At 36.4% G+C, this 20,177-nt stretch overlaps 1 protein-coding gene across 1 annotated transcript in view; it reads left to right on the forward strand.

Moving 5' to 3' along the window:
- Window positions 1-20,177, forward strand: part of ADGRB3 (adhesion G protein-coupled receptor B3) — an 890,484-nt gene that overhangs the window by 835,812 nt on the left and 34,495 nt on the right. Inside the window, 3 exon segments of the mRNA XM_044001123.1 lie at window positions 1,170-1,265; window positions 2,669-2,708; window positions 10,229-10,872. Of these exon segments, the coding sequence (XP_043857058.1) occupies window positions 1,170-1,265; window positions 2,669-2,708; window positions 10,229-10,872 (780 nt within the window).

The following is a 20,177-nucleotide window of genomic DNA, read 5'->3' on the forward strand; positions in this document are numbered from 1 at the left end:
AATTGTCATACTAGCACATTTCCTTCTCCAGCTCATTTTACAGCTGAAGAACTAAGGCAAAACAGGCTTAAATCACTTGCCCAGGGTCACACAGCTGGTAAGTGTCCAAGGCCAGATTTGAACTCAGGAAGATGAGCCTTCCTGACTCCAGACCTGGCACACTATCCATTGTACCACCAAACCCATTAGACACCTAACTATTAAGTTCTGGAACCAGGGTTTGAAAGCTGAATCTGCATCAAAACCCAGAAGAAAGAACGCTGGCCAGAGAGACAACGGATGTGGGTTCAAATCTATCCCCTGATATTACCTGTGAGACCTTGGGCAAGCCACTCATCCACTCTGGGCCTCAGTTACCTTATCAATAAAATAAGAAGATTAAACTTGATGGTGTCTGAAGCCCCTTCTAGCTATAGATCTATGAGCTTGTTATTCTAAATCCAGTACTCTTTCTCCTCTATTACAATTGCTCCTAAATATCTGCTAGAAAGGATACTGTGAGCCCATTGAATTATCCATACCTGAAAGGACTTCATAACCAAAGAAGGAGCATATAATTAAATCGTATGCTTCCATCCTTTCATACTTCTTGGCTTCATCTCGAAGATAGGAATAAACTTTGACAATGTGAGAAGTAGGAGTTAGCACCACTTTCTTCACATATAGCAAGTTACTAAGCCCTAAAGGCAGAAAGGATATTTTCTTTCTGAGGATCCTTTACATGGACAGTGGGGGGGAAAAAAACCTCTAAATCATTCTCCTATAAGAAGATCATAGGTTTATCTCATTTCTCACAACATTTCAAATCCTAGTGAAGATTCTACCAAACTGGATAGTAAATTTCCGATGCAGGACATACATATTGTTTTTAACAGTAGGAATCAATCTGCCCTTTGGCATACTGATGGTCAAACAAAAGAATTATATTACTGCTGAACCAGATTCAACACTGCTGATAGTCTATGGAGATAAGAATGGAATACTCTGCAGCTATCTGGTGAACTATAAATCTCTCTAAGGGAGAAGAAAGCCTAAAAATTCACCTATTTGCATTAAGGTGTCATGACAAAGTGAGCACTAGATCATAAGATTGAAGCTTTTGTTCACTTCATGTTTAAGTCACTATACGAAGGCAAAGAAAAATCAATATTTTGTTATCCTCTTCACAGGTTCAAGACGCATTTAGATGTCGGCTAAGAAACTGTCAAGATCCAATCAATGCAGACTCCTCAAGTTCTTTTCCTAATGGACATGCCCAAATCATGGTGAGTTTTTACTCTGTCCTTAAAACTGTCACTAAGCAATAACTTTTTGAAGAGAAAAAATAAATGTCCACAATAGAAAAAAATAAGAAAGACTTAGTGAGTTAATCTTTGGCTCATTAATCTTTACCTGAAGAATATTATAATATTCATCTTTTGATAAATTCCTGTCTGGCATAGATGTTGCTCTTTTATTACCCTGCCTGAAAGGGGTGATTGCTTTTCGGAAGGGACAACTGGATTAAACTTTTACTCCTACGGGAAACTCTGGTGTTTATATACAACAGAGAATGTGATGAGTGGTACACTTTTTTGCTGTCTTCAAAGCTTAATGGGTTGACATTCTTCCAAAGAAAGAGTACCTAGGGAATTGTAGATGGCATGACAACAGTTATTGAATGAAGACATACTTTAATTATAACCACTTGGATTTACCTTAACATTCAATTTAGAAAACAGATGAAATTGATATCCTAGGTCTTTAAAAGGCTAACAGTATTTCATAGATTTCTGGAACCTCTTTGTTTTACTTCAACACCCAAAGAGGCCAAATTAGACAGTATTAACAAAAATACGGGAAGAGTGAATACTTATAAAATTGTGTGCCTGTACACACAAACAAGTTTTTAACTTTAGAAAATTCAAAGATGACATTAAATAGCACAGGGCTAGTTTAATCACTTGAGCTCTTTTTTTCTCAAATTAATTCATTCAAATAATAATTGGGTTTTATATAGTGTTAGCTTTTTTAAGTACAGGGAAAATATAAAAAAAATAAACTAAAATATACTGAGGGTTTTTTTTACTAGATCAGTCCTTATAGAACTGTAATATATGATCTTGATCTTTTTAAAATATAAAGTTTAGTAATTATGGTTGACAACCTTTCATATTGTTAGGAAATAAAAAAGGATAACTTTAAGGGATTACTTTGATTACAAAGAGAGGCAACCTTAGCTGCATTATAAGAAATGTAACCATAAACAATACATTTAATGTTGCCATTTAAAATGATATACAAAAGTCTATTTTAAGACATTTATAGGAATGTGATTTGCAATCACTTCTCATTTTTACCGTTTATGAAATGGCCCTAACATTCTCTCCTTAAAATCATAATCCTATTTAATATGATGGTCAACATCCTCAATAAAAAAGCCACTGTGTATTATGTTATCCTATTTAAAATGTCATGCCATCTTCAGTCATTTTTATTTAATATTTTGTGTCTAGACAGTATTCCTGAAAATAATCTAATTCTTTGGAAAATATTCTCTTTTTTTGCACAAAAGAATAACCCCCCACCCTAGCCTAATCGTATATCTGAAAACTTCAGATTATCTGGGCAGTGAAAATGAAATTCCCACTAAGTGATCATTGTTATGCCTTATTATTTGTTGTTACAGACAGATTTTGAAAAGGATGTGGACATTGCTTGCCGTTCAGGTGAGGATCTTTTGTTATTTCTGGTATTAAAAATTCCGGAAGTTTCATCTAATCCAAACATCATTTCTATTCATGTTTACTTCATATATATAAATATATTTTTAAAAAGTCTTTAAAATGTTCATGTAGAATTAGAACATCTTAGCTTTGGTAGGAAACTTAAAAGTCAGTCCAGTCTCCTTTCCAGTGTCATTAAAAGATTCACTTTATAAGATCCCTGAGAGCTGTCTCTGAATATTTCAAGCTACAAAGGATCCATTATTTTATTCCATAATCAGGTAGCAATAATAGTTAAGAAATTCCACCTCACTGTAACTTTCTCCCTGTAACTTTAGTCATAATAGTGTTCTTAGAGCCATACTGTCTATTCCCTGTTGTATATGACATGCCACCAAATGCATGCCTTGCTAAATCTTTCCTTTGTTTTTGCTTTTACACTATTTATGACACCATTTCTAGACTGTGCTATCTTTGCTGGTTGCCCTTCTCTAGCTATTCTCCTTTATGCTCAAAGTGTAGTACTTATGGGCATACAGGTACTGACAACAACATTTGGCTTGTCAAAGACTGAGCTAAATTTGTGCTCAAATCTTACAGCATTTTTCATCTTCTCTATAACTTTAGTACCCTGAAATGTGATATGACTGGATTTTAAGACCTGAACTCATTTAAGGCGGTGAGGCATTCTTTTCCTCAACTAACAGATGATTAATATTTTGTCCAAAGAAATTCACTAAACTGTATTCTAAGATTTGAGAGGGGCTAAGCCTCGATCAATAATTAGTCAATATTTATTAAGTACCTACTTTGTGAGAGGTATTGTGCTAGTTTCTGAGAATACAATTGAAAAGAATGAATATCCACTGTAAAGGACTTGACATTCTAACAGAGAGACTATATATATGTAAGTATAAAGACTGAATTTAAAGATAAAAAATACAAATAAATGCAAGATCTTTGTGGAAGTTTACACTAGCAGTTAGGGGTGGTGATCAAGAAAGGTGGTGTCTTGAAGAAAAAAGAGACCTCCTGTGAGACAAGTGTTACATCCTGGGCATGGGGAATAGCCAATACCTGAGCATGGAAATAAGATATAAGAATGTTATGTGTGAGGGACAATGAGAAAGCTAGCTTGGCTGGATTACAGATTATGGGATAGGAAATAATGTACAGTGATGCTAGGTTAGATTGGAGCTAAATTATGAAGGCTTAAAAACTAGACAGTTTGCATTTTATTCCAGAGTCAATAAAGAGTCACTGGAGTTTATAGAACAGGAGAGTGACATGATCAGATCTGTGCTTATGGAAAATCATTTTGGCAGCCGTATGGAGGATGGAGTAGAATGAGAGAAAATTTAGAACAGTGATACAAATTGGGAAGCTATTGAAATAATCTGGGCAAGAGGTGATGAAAGCAGAAATGAAATTTAGGGGAGAGATTGAATGGTCTAAAAGCATAGATCTGTGAGTCTTCTGCATAGAGATGAAAATTAAATACATGGGAGCTAATGAGGTCACTGAAAGAGAGAATGTAGAGATGGGGAGTAGGAGAGAGCCTCGGGGTCTTAAAAGATGTTATACAGATGAAGAGTCAACAAAGGGGACTGAAAATGAGCTATCAAAGAGGTAGGAGGAGAAACAGGAGAACCAGTAGTGGCACAAAAACTCACCTAGCTGCCCCTGGAAACACATTTTTTTTTCTCTTTGACAATTCCTCAGTCTGAAGTTTGGGGAGTGTTTTGACTGTTTTCTCTCACAACCTAGCTAATGTGGCAATGTTTTCCATGACTACTCATGTATAACTTATTTTGAAATGCTTGAGTTCTAGTGGGTGGGGGATGGGAATGGAGGAGGAAGAAGTTGGAACACAATTTTTTTTAAAAAATTGATGTTAAAATTTGTTTTTACATATATTTTGGAAAATAAAATTCTATTCAATAAAAAAAACTCAGAAAAAAAGACAGCTAGGTGGCACAGCGGATAAAGCACCGGCCCTGGATTTAGGAGGACCTGAGTTCAAATCTGATCTCAGACACTTGACACTTACTAGCTGTGTGACCTTGGGCAAGTCACTTAACACTCATTTCCCTGCAAAAAAAACCTCAGAAAAAAATAAAGTATATAGGAGAAGAGTGTTATCAGCAGTGTCAAATGTAGCAGAGAGGTCAAGAAGGATATGGACTGAGAAAATACTGTCAGATTTGGTAAATAAGGGATGTTTGGTAACTTTTGAGTGGAAAGTTTAACTTAATGGTAAGGTCATATGCTACAATTCAAGAGAAGACAGGAAGTAGAGCAAATGAGTATAGACAATTTTTTCCATAGGAATTTGGCTGAGAAAGAGAGGAAAGATATAGGATGATAGTTTGATGAGATGGTACTGTCTAGTGAAAGAAGAAAAGGTTTGGAAGCTTTTGAGGAATAAGGAATCAATTAGGGAAGAATAAAAGGACTACCTTGCTGCAGTCAGGGTCAAGTTGAAATGAGATAACATGAATTTATAGTGTATACAGTCAACATGGTTTTCTGACTTCCTTCAGCTCTGTTCAGCAGCATGAGAGTAGGAACAGAGAAAGTAGGTTGGAAAAATCTATGGCTAAGGAATGGCAAGGTTTGAGTAGCAGTAGGGCAAGGAGTTTGAGAATTGCTGGCTGTGTAGAGTTGAAGTGTTGAGATTGGGAGGGAAGAAAGTTAGGTCATAATGTGATTATGGTCTAAAAATGCACTGAGGATTGAAGATCATTATGAAAGTGTAGAATAAGTATAAGAAGTCTGATGAAGAGTGTTAGAATAGAATACTAGCATGCTATGGTCAGAGTTTTTATTAAGAAAATGAAACACTTGAGGGTTATGATGAGATTCAAGAAAGATCCTGAGCCAGTCTTTTTTTTTGGTGAGGCAATTGGGGTTAAGTGACTTGCCCAGGGTCACACAGCTAAGTAAGTGTCAAATGTCTGAGGTCAGATTTGAACTCAGGTCCCTCCTGACTCCAGGGCCAGTGCTCTATCCACTGCACTACCTAGCTGCCCCACCAGTCTTTGACCTAACAGTCTTTCTCCTGGAGAAAGGAGGAAGAATGACCAGGGTCTGGTTAACAGGAACCTCCATTCTTAGAAAAACAAGATAATTTTTGTTATTATGAACTTTGTCCCAGCAACATTGCTGAGTCATGGTGGCAAAGAGAGTGATTGGAAGAAGCAGAGTAGATCAAAGAATATTCCAATTCTCTCCTCCTTCCTGTAGGACCAATATGTTGGAAGACCTGTAAATGATGGAAAAGATGCTCAGACTTGCAGTGTCGCCTGCATCTTAAACTAGACATCCCATTGATATCTTTTTGGGGGGAGTGGGGGGAGGCAATTGGGGTCAAGTAAACTCAGGTCCACCTGGCTCCAGCTGGTGCTCTATCCACTGCGCCACCTAGCTGCCCCATCCCATTGATATCTTAAACTCAATATGTCCAAAACGGAAAAGATCAAATATCAAGTCCTTTGTTTGACACATAAAGCTCTTCATAACCTGCCTCATTTGTACCTTCCCAGTCTTCTGATACTCTATTCCCCTCCATATACCCTATAATCTAGCAAGATTGTTCCTTGAATAGGACACTCTATCTCCCATCCCCTTGCCTTTGCACTGGCTGTCCCCCTTGGCTGGAATGTTCCTCATATCCCAGCTCTACCTCCTTTTCCCCCTAGCTTCCTTAAAGCCTCAGCTCAAGTACCACCTTCAGGAATCCTATCCAAGTTCCTCTGTTTACTAGTGTCTTTCCCCTTTGTGATACTTTCTATCTACTATACATAGTATCTATAGATCTTGTATATACCTGTACAGTGAGAACAATTTTCTAACATTTCCCCTATGCAAGTTAAGCTAGTTTTTCCTTAAAAGGTATTCTAACCATCCTCAAAACTTAATTGGTTCAAGGGACTTAAGGCTTAGACTGTTGGCATCACTTCATAGTCTCTTGAGTACAAAACAGTCATGAGAAGCTCCAAAGCTTCCCTAATGCTTGGCTAGTGGACTGCAAGGGGCAACTCACGCAAGGGATTCTTACTCAGCAGAATCAGTTCAAAGTGTTTCTTAATGCAAATCCTTATTTGCTTCTCCTGATATAGCTAAATAAATTATTTCATTAACTGTTGAATGACTTATGACTGCTCCATTTTATTCTAATATCAAACATAAACCACCAAGGTCCTATCCTGAGTCAGACCCAGCTCAGAAAATCCTAATTATTTATCTGTTGTCTCTCCCTTTAAAATATAAACTGCCTAAAAACTGACATTATTTTTTCTTTCTTTGCATTCCCACCACTTAAAACAATGCCTGACAATAATAAATATTTGATAAATGCTTCTTGACTGACTATATATGCATGTATATATAAACACATGTGTATTATATAAACACATGTGATTGTGTGTATACATGTATATATACACACATGTGCGTATATGTGTATATACATGTTTATATACAAATACACAATATAAATACCCTTTAAAGAAAATCTAAATAGTTGATGTGCCTCTCTCATATGGGAAAATTAGCTTTATTGTTGCCTTCACCTGGATTTTTTTTATGTACAGAATGACTTGATTTTAAAAGTGCAAATGACAGCAGAAGATTGGCTTTACAGATAATGAAACAGAGGCTTAGAGAGATTAAGAGACTTTCCCAAAGTTATGCAAGTAGTAACATAGAGGTTTTGAGCACAGGTCTCAAGATCTTTGTGCACACCCTCCAAGGCTATCTTCTATACATTATTTATACATCTTCTATGTGCCTATTAATATACATGGTGTCAGGGACAGCTAGGTGGCACAGTAGACAAAGCCCTGGATTCAGGAGTAATACTTACTAGCTGTGTGACCCTGAGCAAGTCACTTAACCCTCGTTGGCCTGCAAAAAAAAAAAAAATATATATATATATATATATATATATATATATATATATGACCCTGAGCAAGTCACTTAACCCTCGTTGGCCTGCAAAAAAAAAAAAATATATATATATATATATATATATATATAATATATATATATATACACACACACATATACATATATGTGTGTATATGTGTGTATGTATATATGTATACATGTGTGTATACACATATATCGTCTTTCCTATTAGAATATAAGTTCTCCAGGCCAAGGAGTGTTTGGGCTTTTTTCTCTGTATTACCAGTACTCAGCACAGTGACTGGTACATAGTAATAGCTTAATAAATTTCTATTCATTAATTGAATCTGATTCCAAATACATTGCTTTTTCCATTCTGTCACCTTACATAGTTAGTGACAACTATAAATTCATTATTATTGATGGCTATCCCTGTTCTACAGATTCTACTTCTCTGTTGTTGCTTTATTTTTTTGTATGTAAATAAAAATTTAAAAAATTAAAAAGTGTTCTGGAAGATCTTAAAGGTTTAAAAAATTTTAAAATTTTAAAAAATTATTTACTTTCATGAGATCTATGTGCTATAATCATTACCCAAATATGATTGCTCATTAACTACCATTCATTATTAGTACTTTCTTTTAAAAGACACAGAAATAGATTTTTTTTAAATCCAACTTTATTTTACCTCCTGCAGAGGATTAAAATGGAAACCCAAATTAAATGGTAGCTAATTTTAAAATGTCTGATGTGCATGTGATAAGATTTCAGTATCAAAATTAAGAAACCTAATGAAATAACTGCATGTTTTCTTTCCAATCCAAGTATCATGATGCAAGCTTAAACTTATATTTAAGGTTTTTCTTTGTAATAGGTACCAATTTTTAAGAGGGCCAAGTACTCAAAAATTTAACTTTACCCATGTTTCAGTACATTGAAAGTCATTCTTTTATTTGATAATTGGAAAATAAATGTAATACCTATGAAAGCCTCTTTGAAGAGGCAATATTAACCAGAAATTCAATAGTATATAAACTAAAATGAATGTTACCAGATTCTCCCCCTTTTGGAAAGACTGAAAAACCTAATCTGTGGGATTGTGTTGAACACAGGTGAAAGAAGATGATGGTTATTTGGGATGGAGAGGTTAGATCGCCACTGTCATAAATGTGCTTAGAGAGAATTTCAAAATAAACCATTGAGCTGAACCAAGCATGAATTAGATCACTTCCTTCTTTTAAATAAAAGGGCTTTCAATTGAAGTAAAATCAATGTACCCTGGGAGCTGACAGTAATTTCAATTGGAACATGCTTATTTTTTTTTGGCTACCCATTTGTCCTCCATTTTAAAATCCTGGTAAGACCTCTATTTGTTTCCTGAGTTACTTGTTTTTTAACCCAAGGTTTATGAAAGAAAGGTAAGTCACAGAGGCTTAAATTGCTCATCTATTTAAATTCACTTGGTGATTTTCATATACCCTCTAGGGAATTAGAGCACCAGGATTGGTTATATAAAAATATATTTCTGGGGGCAGCTAGGTAGCACAGTGGATAAAGCACCGGCCCTGGATTCAGAGTACCTGGGTTCGGATCCGGCCTCAGACACTTACTAGCTGTGTGGCCTTGGGCAAGTCACTTAACTCCCATTGCCCCGCCCCCCCCAAAATATATATATATATATTTCTTATATTTAAAACTAAATATGATAAATACTTCTGTTCCCTGTACCCACTTAGCTAGATGGACTTCAATGGATAACTGCTCATTAACTTTCAGTGACACAATTTTAGTAGATTTTTCAGGTGAAGGGAGATAAGAATTACTGATATAAATATGATCATTCCTAATTATCTCTCTTCAAAGGATAATTTAATAATGATTACTAGTTCTAGAGCATTTGTAGAGAAAAACAATGAATATTTTTAAAAGCATGCATCAGTCCATAATTCCACAAAAGACTATAGGTTGATGAGGAATTTAACTTATACCTGTTGTTTTTATTTCCTAAAAGGTTATGCTGAGTTGCTCACGTGTTATCATATGCTGCAATTTTTAAGGCTGTTAATCAAAATTTTAGAAAGCAAGCCTCTACTTAAAATTACAAATTACCAGAGTTGGCATAATATATTGGTATAAAGAATAATTTAAATTATATTAAAAGTCTCATTTTTGTAGGAAACTATAAAGGTAAATTATAAACAATTTATAGACATTCTCTACACCAATAGAGATCTTTAACCCACTACACGTTTAGCACATAATATAATGAGTTAAGTAGTCTAAAAGAAAATAATCATCACTTGATGACCAAGATCTTGGTTGATAAACCTTCCTATACTTAAATGGATTCTTTCTCAGGAGAGACAATTTATATTGAAAGCCTGACCTTTGTGATAAAAACAGACTGAGTTTATGTTCCTCTGGCATAAGTCATAAGGACTCCAAGCTTCTTGTATGCTGTATTAAAGTAGTGAAATAGGGCTTCAGTACAGGTTATTAAGGAAAGGAAATCAAATCAAATAGCCAAAGAGAAAAACAAAGGAGGGCACTAATGAAAAGCAAATCAGGATATGGTGACTTTCATTTGCAAAAATGCTGTATTCTAATTACAGTTCTTCATAAGGATATTGGGCCTTGCCGGGCAGCTACAATAACAGGAACACTATCTCGGATTTCTCTGAATGATGATGAAGAAGAAAAGGCAACGAATCCCGAGGGCCTAAGCTATTCAACCTTGCCTGGGAACATCATTTCCAAAGTCATCATCCAGCAGCCCACAGGTCTGCATATGCCAATGAGCATGAATGAGTTGGCTAATCAGTGTCTGAAAAAAGATAACAGTGAGTTACGGCGAACTGTATACTTATGTACTGATGATAATTTGCGAGGGGCAGACATGGACATAGTACATCCACAAGAAAGAATGATGGAAAGTGACTATATAGTGATGCCCAGAAGCTCTGTTAATACCCAATCAGCATTGAAAGAGGAGAGTAAACTGAATATAGGCATGGAAACCTTGCCTCATGAAAGGCTGTTGCACTACAAAGTCAATCCTGAATTTAACATGAATCCTCCTGTCATGGACCAGTTCAGTATGAATTTAGATCAGCATCTTGCACCCCAGGAGCATATGCAGAATTTGCCATTTGAACCTCGCACAGCTGTAAAGAACTTCATGGCTTCTGAGCTGGATGACAATGCAGGACTAGCAAGAAGCGAAACTGGATCAACGATATCCATGAGCTCCCTAGAGGTCAGTGATATGGAAATTGTTCCTTGATATTTGACCCTCATTCATAAAGGCCGGCCTTTAACATGCCAGCATTTGGGAAAAGCTACATTTTTTAAAAGCAGATGTGACTCCTAAGTGTTACATTAGTTGTGTGTGTGTGTGTGTGCGTGTGTGCGTGTGTGTGTGTGTGTGTGCGTGTGTGTGTGTGTGCATGCATGTACGCACATGTGTTAAAGGGGAAAAAAGAGAATTGGAATATTATATAAATTGTTTGGTAGACATGATTTAACCTAAAGTTTTGGAATTGCTTTATTAGTGAATCATAATGAAAATGGACTTTATTAGATTTTAAATTGTTTAATTATGTTTCATAATAATAGGTCTATCTTAATGGAAGCCAACACAAAGCTCTCTGGTTATTCAGTCAGCATCGTGTTTTGAGCCCCAGAGCCTTAGTAGAAACCCCAACCAAATTAGATGTTTTCCTGATCTCTGAAGTAACAAAGACCCCCTAGATAGGTAAATTATTGTTGGATTATGCCCTTAAACTAAAATCAAAATCTAACTTTCCTATACAATTATAAGTAGCTAAATAAGAATGATTTTGTTATCATTTAAGACAATAAAAAGTGTTTTCTGTTTTCCCAGAGGTAATACAGTTCTCTAAGTTTCCATAAAGGATATCTTTTAAAGTATTTTATATTGAATTATGGGATGCCTGTTATGGAGTAAGTTTAGCAAGAAGAGAATTATGAAAGACCATGTGAACTAAGCCCATTTCTACTCTTGTTTTATAAAACAAGATGTTTCAGAGGATAGTCAGTGAAATTTTCTGTCTTCTCAACCATAAAATGAAGACAAGCACATCAAATAACTATCTAAATCAGCTGTTGAATCAGAATTGATCATTTATTAAGATATGGGAGATATTTAATATATTACTATAGCCACATAACATCCTAACGTTTATTTGTAATCATTTTTTTTTACTTTCAAGCCTTTTTATAAGCATCCTGAAACATTCATTCAAGTTTTGTTTTTGTTTTACCCAATCTATCCAGCAGAGATCTGTTTGCAGTAGAGAAAGGAGCAAAATCAGCACTGACTTTTCATGGTGCCTTGAAAATCATAGATTACAGGCATTTGTTCAGGAGCCATACTTTGTTCTGGCTTAATCTGGTGGACCTAATGTCTAATTGAAGAGTGTCTCTAACAAGAACTTGGCATGATTCTGGGACAAATCTAGGGTTTAGCTGCCTTCTATCTGGTAATGTACTTACCAGACATGTCTTGGTACACACCTTCAGCCTTTGTTCATTTGTTTCCAGAACAGCATTCCAGAAATAACCAGGTTATAAGCTGCCTGGTTGGGGTTCCTCCAGGGCTAGTTAGAACAGAAGCATTGGAATTGAGGGTCAATCACACCCACAGGATGGTAAGAGGTCCACTAGAATAATCTCTCTGTGGTACTGGCCTCACTAAAGGATTTTTTTCCTGGTTGTTCCAATGTCACAAGACCATTAATAGACCTGAGTGACTGTTATCAAAATTTTAACCTACATAATTAAAACTGGACCAATCATATCACCAAAGCAGGGAAAACAGATGGACAGCCTCAGTGTTTCATTGGTATTTTTGCAATTTCAGGAGAAAGCAAGGAAAGCCTATAACACATTGAGGGGAACCCTGTGGCACACTTAAGGGAGGGCATGGGAAATAGTTAGACAAGATAGACAAAATTAGATTGGTTGTAACCTGCACCTTTGGAGAAAACATCCAAAGAGATGAGATCACTGATTTCTTGATCCTATATGACAAGTGACCAAGCAAATGAAGTTAATAAGCATTTATTAACTCCTTAATAATGCAGCTATGTAGCACTATGTATAGAGTGCTGGACCTAGAGTCAGGAAAACCTGAGTTCAAATTCAGCCTTACATACTGTGTGCCCCCTTCCTTAAGTTCTGTTTGCCTCAGATTCCTCATATATATATATATATATATAAATAAAGAACATAACAGTACTGCCCTGGCAGGGTTATTGTGAGGATGAAATGAAATATTTGTAAATCACTTTGAACAGTGTGTGGCACATAGTAGATGCTATATAAATGCTAATTCCCTTTCCCTGTTTACTATGTGCCAAGCACTGTCCTAAGTGCTGGGAATACAATACAAGCAAAAAGACAGTCCCTGATACCTAGCAGCTTACATTTTTTTTGGTGGGGCAATGAGGGTTAAGTGACTTGCTCAGAGTCACACAGCTAGTAAGTGTCAAGTGTCTGAGGCCAGATTTGAACTCAGGTCCTTCTGAATCTAGGGCTGATGCTTTATCCACTGTACCACCTAGCTTCCCAGTAAATTATATTCTAATGGAGGAAAACAGCATATAAAAGGAAGCCAAAATATGTGTTTGGGCCGGGGGAGACTGTACCACCTCAGGGGCATGGTGGAGAAAGGCAAGAGCCAAACTTAGAAACAGCAGATATACTTTCTTGATCATTCTCCTTCCATTCTGTTCTATTAAGTGGGCAACAGTGATCACAAAATCAAAAATGATACATTGGTTATCCTTAGTATTTAACTGCTCAACAAATTTCATCAGCTGTAGAAAGATCAAAAATAATTTAAATAATCTCTGAGAATTTTTTTGCATGTTGAAAAAGCTCCCTAAAATGTATTCCATTCAAGGAGTACCAAAATGGCTCGAAGGTAATCACATCTAATTATTTTGGTTGAAAAAAAGTTTACCACATGTTAAAAACCTAAAAGCTTTGCTAGATTTAATGCAGTACATATTGTGCATATCTGATCAATGGACTGTACTTTCAACTATTGCAATGTGTGCAGATTGTGAAGTTTACAAATCTCCATAGACATTCCATAACCTTAACACTGCATAGTAACACCACATTCAATGTATCATTCATTCAGCTCTGCCTCCTCAAAAAATAAACACATTGAAATACCTTTGGATTCATGAGGCACATGTCCTGAAAAAAGAAGAATATTCAGCACTCAGACTGAAATTTCAGTTCTCTATTTTCTTTTTTTTAAAGCATTTAATAGTTAATTAGTGTTTCAGGTGACCGCTTTAGGAGACAGCTAAAATAGAATGTATAGATGAGGGAATGAATTATAAAAATTAGCATTTATATAGTGCCTTTCATTAGAAGATTCTCAAACCACCCTAAAAACATGAATTCATTTATCTTCTCAAATCCTTTGCATAAGCAGTTGTAATCCTAGAAGTAAAGTGACTACTTCAAGGTGATAGGGTGAGTGTATAACAAAGCCAGGAATGGAAACTTTCTCCTCTGAGTGGGAAGAATATTAATGAGTCTCCACATTAATAAAATTATTCTTGTACTTGAGAGTTCATTTTTGCCTTCCCCAGCCTTGGGCTAGTATATTTTGTGACCTGAAGATAAGAAACATACTGCTATCAGAGCATCAAATGGTCTGTCCACAAAAAAGTAATTAACCTTTTCTAGGAACCTGAGTGGCTGAAAATTTGGATCAATTACTCTCAATTATCTACCACAATTTACACATCAGAAGTGAATTAAATTGATCTGATTTGATAAGAAAGGGGTGACCACAAGGAAGACTTTGAAAAAAATGCCTAAATCTAGAAAGCATGCTGGCAAATATATTCTATAAATTTAAAATCAGTGGGGGGAAAAAGATTATTTATTCTGGGTGCAAGTGATATATTTTCAAATGTGTTCAAAGGAGAGGAAAATACTAAAAGAACTCAAGTGTTGGGGGTGGAACCTGGTAGAGATATATCACTACACCCCCACCCTAATTTCACTGGCTTTAGCTATAACTCAGGAGTCCATGATAATTTGGTTTGTTGATCCTTTGAAGCAGCTGAGCCAAACCTAGTCCTATCACATATCACCTTAAATCTTTGTAACACCTGATTTTAAACATTTGTATTTTGAATTTCAGATGCCTAGAAACATATCTTTCATTTCTAATACTATTGCTGGGAAAATAAATGCCTTTGATAATACTATTTTGCCTAAAGTTTTATATACATATATATATATATACATACATATATACACACACACATATATGTATGCACATATTCATGCATATGTATATATGTGTGTATGCATATATATATATATATATATCTTCAATCGTGCTGTGCCTTTTGTACCAAATTTCAAAGACAAAAGGAAATACAAAACACATGGACATCCATAGTATGTAAAAAGGGAAAAGAAGAAAACCAGGAAAACAGAAATCAGAGAGTTGGAAGCCTTTAATAGGGCAATCCAAGGGCCCTCTTAGCAACAGGTTATGAATGGAGTGGGGTTGGGATAGCTTATGGAAAAGTGAACAAAGGTGCAGTAAAAGAGAAACGTTATAGAAAAGTTGGTGTTTCTATAGCTACCCTTGGAATCAGCATGCTAAAGAAGGGCTCAGTGGTACAATCTAAATGGATGAGATTAAGATATTGATGGTCTTAATGAGAGGCTAGCATTAGGGATGTAGAAGGTGTTGTAGGTATGGGATGTAGGCTGTGGTTTGAGAAGGCTAGTAATGAGTTGGTGAAACATGCTCTGAGTATGGGTTATGAAGAAGACTAAAGCAATTGTATATAGCTTTATAATCTAGTCATCTCATTGGAGGAACAATTTCAATTCCATTCAGCTATAAGTAAGAAGTGGCATGGAATAGTGGGGAATGAATTAGTCTTGAAGACAATATCTGCATACAAGGCCTGCCCCTGAACTTCTGGGCAAGTCACTCACATTCACAATGCAAACTCTCTAAGACTCTAAATTTCAAAGAACATTGCATTGGTAGAAGTTTCCTCATCTAGTATTTCCATATGCCAGTGAAATCACAGGGCTAATCCCTAACTCTACCATTTGTAAAGTTTCTTACTATATGCAGAGCACTGTGCTAGGTGTGCTCATGAAGACACATCCTACACAGCACTCTACAAGTATAGACCAATCTTGGTATCTGTGACAATGTCAAGGATGTATTTTTCTTAATGAATAACTTGTGTTTTATTGGAGAATAGATGATATATGGATAAACATAAAAGTTATCAGAGTGGAGCAAAGTTCAGAGTCTTTCAATTAACTAATTATTTGAGTTTTCCATAAAGATAAGAAAAGCATTGAAGCTAATAGCAGGAGGATATGGGATGAAGAAGATGACCATGACCCAGATGTTGAAGTGTCTGAATGAATTGCAGACAATAGCATCCAAACACTATAATAGATGATAATGAGAAGGTGAGAAACATAGAGAAGTGTTTAGGGAATGACACTAGGAATAAAGAAGATATTCTCAAGGAAGGGCAGCAGAGGATGAGAGAGACCCCAATAGCTGTGTCTTCATGGGCATGCAGGTATTCTTTAGGTTGTCATTTAGTCAAGAAAGAGGTTAAATAAAAATCCATGATGAAAAATTGCCAAAAATGGAAAAGGGGATTCCATAGGCTTGGAACAAAAGGAAACCATGAGGTGAAGACAAGAGGGAAAGTATGTAAAAAATAAACTGCCAGATCTGAGAGAGGGTTTTGAGTCTGCAGGAAAGTGAGAAGAGTGAAGGATTAAAGTGATAGTTGAGAAGAATAAAGATGAAAGGAACTGACAACTGAGGAGAAGGAATCGTGAGCATAGAGACAGAAAAATGGAATAAAGTGAAGGGAAGAGTTGTTGTTGTTGTTATTTGTCCTTCATTCTCGAAGAAGATGATATCATGACTTGTACCAAATTGGAAATAAGTGAGGAAGGACAGTGCAAGGTCACCAATCTCACTCTCTTCTCCAGAGCCATATGGGTCTAATGGCAAGATATACATCAGGATGACTGTAAATGGTCCTGGGATGTTTAAAGCAGTTGGGGTTAAATGACTTGCCCAAAGGGAAGAGTAGGTAAGGGGAAAAAGTAAGACTTCAATGGACCTGAGGCCATGTAGCAGGACACCCTGATCATACTGAGATAGGGAAAGATAATATAGAATAGACCTTACATACTGAGAAAACTTTGGAGGGAATCTTTGGAAGAGAGAACAAAGATATGCTTACATTAAATGAGGAGAGGAGTCAATGAAATTGGATGTGGGTGAAGGAAGGAAAGAGAGAGGAGCCATGGGTAGACTGAATACACTGGAAAGCATCAGATTCCAATCCCACCTCAGGCAATTCACTTCATCACTCCTAGTACTTCAGTAAAATTGAAGCAATTGGAATCAATGGCCTATGAAGTCCCTTCTAGCTCACAGTCTATGAACATGATTATAGTGGCCGAAAAAGTCACTGGGTCTGCCAGGTTTAATGACACCTTTCAAGATAACTTTGACCTCTGGGTTCAGTAAATTCTGGGGAAGGGATGAAGTGAAAGCATCTCTGAAAATAGCCTTCAAACTTCTTAATACGTTATAAATATATCAGATGGTTCAGTCACAGAGAGAAAAAAGTCATGACTGAAGGGACAAATCACTTGAGCTCACTGGGCCTAAGTTCCTCATTTGTAAATGAGGGGATTGGAATCTGTCATTTTCCAAGCGCCTTCCAGGTCTAAATCTATGATTCTGTGATTCCCTGGCAGTCCATGTATTCTGTTGGTATGCATGAAATATGATCCAAAAATGACAGAGGAGGGTCCCCAGTAACAGGGTGGATGTCCCTCATGCCACCAGAGCAATTTTACATGAAAGCATGGGCAAACTTTGTGCAGGATGAACAAAAGTAGATGAGCTGGGATTTCATTATTAAAAACACCAACATTGGTGAGCACAGAACCATAACAGTGTTGGAATATTAGTTCTCATATCCGTGAGGGCTGTGGCTACATGACAAAAAAAACTCTAGAAAATCCTAGTTAAACTACAGCTATGCTTTTCAGCAAACTTGAATTAGTTATCAGAGAAACAGATTGGGAAAGGAAAAAAATAGAAGGAAATGAGGAAATTATTTTTGTTTTCTATATAGCCTAGAGTGTATTATTTCCAAATAACTTAGAAAAGATATGAAGCTTGGCATCATGGCACATATCTGCAATCCCTGCTGCTGGGGAATGCAGAGGCTGGTGGAATCCTTGAATTCAGGATTCAGTATTGAGTCAGACACAGATATGGGGAATGCCTGGGAGTAGAGAGCCACTAGGCTGGCTAAAGAGACTAACCAGGTCTGGGCAGAAAAACAGCATGTTAAAGCTTCCCTATTTTGTAGCATTAGAACTGGGCCACTCAGGCTGCTACAAAGTCTGGGTGAGATATGGAGGCCCAGTCTAAAAAACTAGTTCTAAACACTAAAGAGAGAGAGCAAGAGCGAGCGAGAGCGGGAGCGCAAAAGGGTGGAAAGGGAAGGAAAGGTTGCTTGGGGAAAGGGAAAAGAAAAAGATGGTTTATTCTCTGACGATTTTGTGAACAATCTCCTATTACACATATGGAAATTATTCTGTCCTCTTTAAGTTTCGGGAGGCACTATGTTTGGCTGTCAAAGAAGAAGCAGCCTCAGAGACATTAGATAAGATGGTGGATAAAGGCCAGTATCTTGTATTAAAAAGAAATGTGTCAGATTTCAGATTGAGTCAGTATTTTAGCTTAACAGAGAACATGAAACTAGGAGGACAAAATACCAAAAATATAACTATAAGTTGAAATTTGAGGTGGAAGCCAATAAATTTGCCATAAATTTGTCTCCTCATTTGGTATTCTCCTCTTTCCTTCTCTCCCTCCACCACTTCTCCCTCACACAGCCTGATTGGAATCTGACTGTTAATACCCTTAGAAAGTCGCATTCAAACTACATGAATCTGATTCCTGTTGGACTTTTCAACCATACTGAAGCTAAAATTATTCAAGTTCAACAATCATATGGAATGTTCTGTAATCATTTCTGTCTCCGTTACTCTCTAAAACGTATAAAATGATGATGATGATGATAAAAAATAATAATGATGTTTCCAGAGTCCTTTAAGATTTGTGAAGCATTTTCCATACGTTATTTGATTTGAGCTTCACAGTAACCCGGTGAGGTAGAAGCTATAGATCTTATTATTCCCATTGTATCGATCAGGAAGCTGGTCTCCAAGAGGTTATGCACATGGTTATCCAGCTAGCAATAGAGAAGGAATTGAATTCAGCTTTTAAATTCAACACCCAATTCACTACATGATGCTAGTAGAAAACCATAATTAGAAACTAGATTTTGACTCAACTAATGAGTTTTTATTGAGTGGCTGTACAATCAATCAGAAGAGCACCATAACTTGTGGTATGGAGAAGATGGAAAGAATAAAGGCTGCATGGTACAGGAGAAAAATCACTGGCTTTGGAATGAGAAGACACAGATTCTAATTCTGATTCCAGCACCTAGTAGGTGCAGGACACTTCAATGGAAAAAACTTAGGATTTGACATGAGAGGATCTAGGTCTAGATACCTGCTCTTTGTTTATTTTTTCCAGTTGCGTCTCTTCATGACCTCATTTGGAGTTTGCTTGGCAAAGATAGTGTCATGATTTGCCATTTCCTTCTCCAGCTTACTTTATGGATGAGGAAACAGGTTAAATAACTTGCCCAGGGTCACACACCTAGTGTCTGAGGACAGATTTGAACTCAGTAGGAGGAATTGTTCCGACTTCATGCCTGGTACTTTGTTCATTGTGCCACCTAACTGCCTTACTTAACTTAATTAACTGTGAGATTTCAGTAAATTTTGTCAAACTCTAAACTTCAGTTTCCTCTTCCCTTAAGAAATCTCTAAGGTAGCACTAAATGTATGGTCTTGATTTCCAGGACCATAGTTTCATAGATTTAGAGATGGAATGAATAGAGTTTGGGCTAGTCGATCTCTATTATGTCTTCTAACTTTAAAATTCTACAATTCTAAGTGGATAGAACACCAGCCCTGGAGTCAGGAGGACCTGAGTTCAAACCCGGACTCAGACACTTGACACTAGCTGTGTGACTGGGCAAGTCACTTAACCCCAATTGCCTCACCACAAAAGAAAAAAAAAGATTCTACAATTCTATAATCTAGTTCATTCATTCTGGAAACAGAAAAACAGAGTTAAGATTGTAACCTTATCAGATTGTAAACTCCTTGAGGACAGTGATCGTCTTTTGCCTCTTTGTATTCCAAGCACTTAACACAGTGCCTGATACATAATAGGTGCTTAATAGATGTATAATAATTGAATGATTTCGAGATACTTGCATCAGGTGAGACCAAGGTAATATGGGAGTTTGAGATTTGTTATGCCATAGCTCTCAGCAGTTGTATCATCATCATCATCTCCATTCAGAAGTTTTCTCACATTGTTTTATATATAATTTATATAAA

This window comes from Dromiciops gliroides, chromosome 4, assembly GCF_019393635.1.
Source record: "Dromiciops gliroides isolate mDroGli1 chromosome 4, mDroGli1.pri, whole genome shotgun sequence".
NCBI lineage: Eukaryota > Metazoa > Chordata > Mammalia > Microbiotheria > Microbiotheriidae > Dromiciops > Dromiciops gliroides.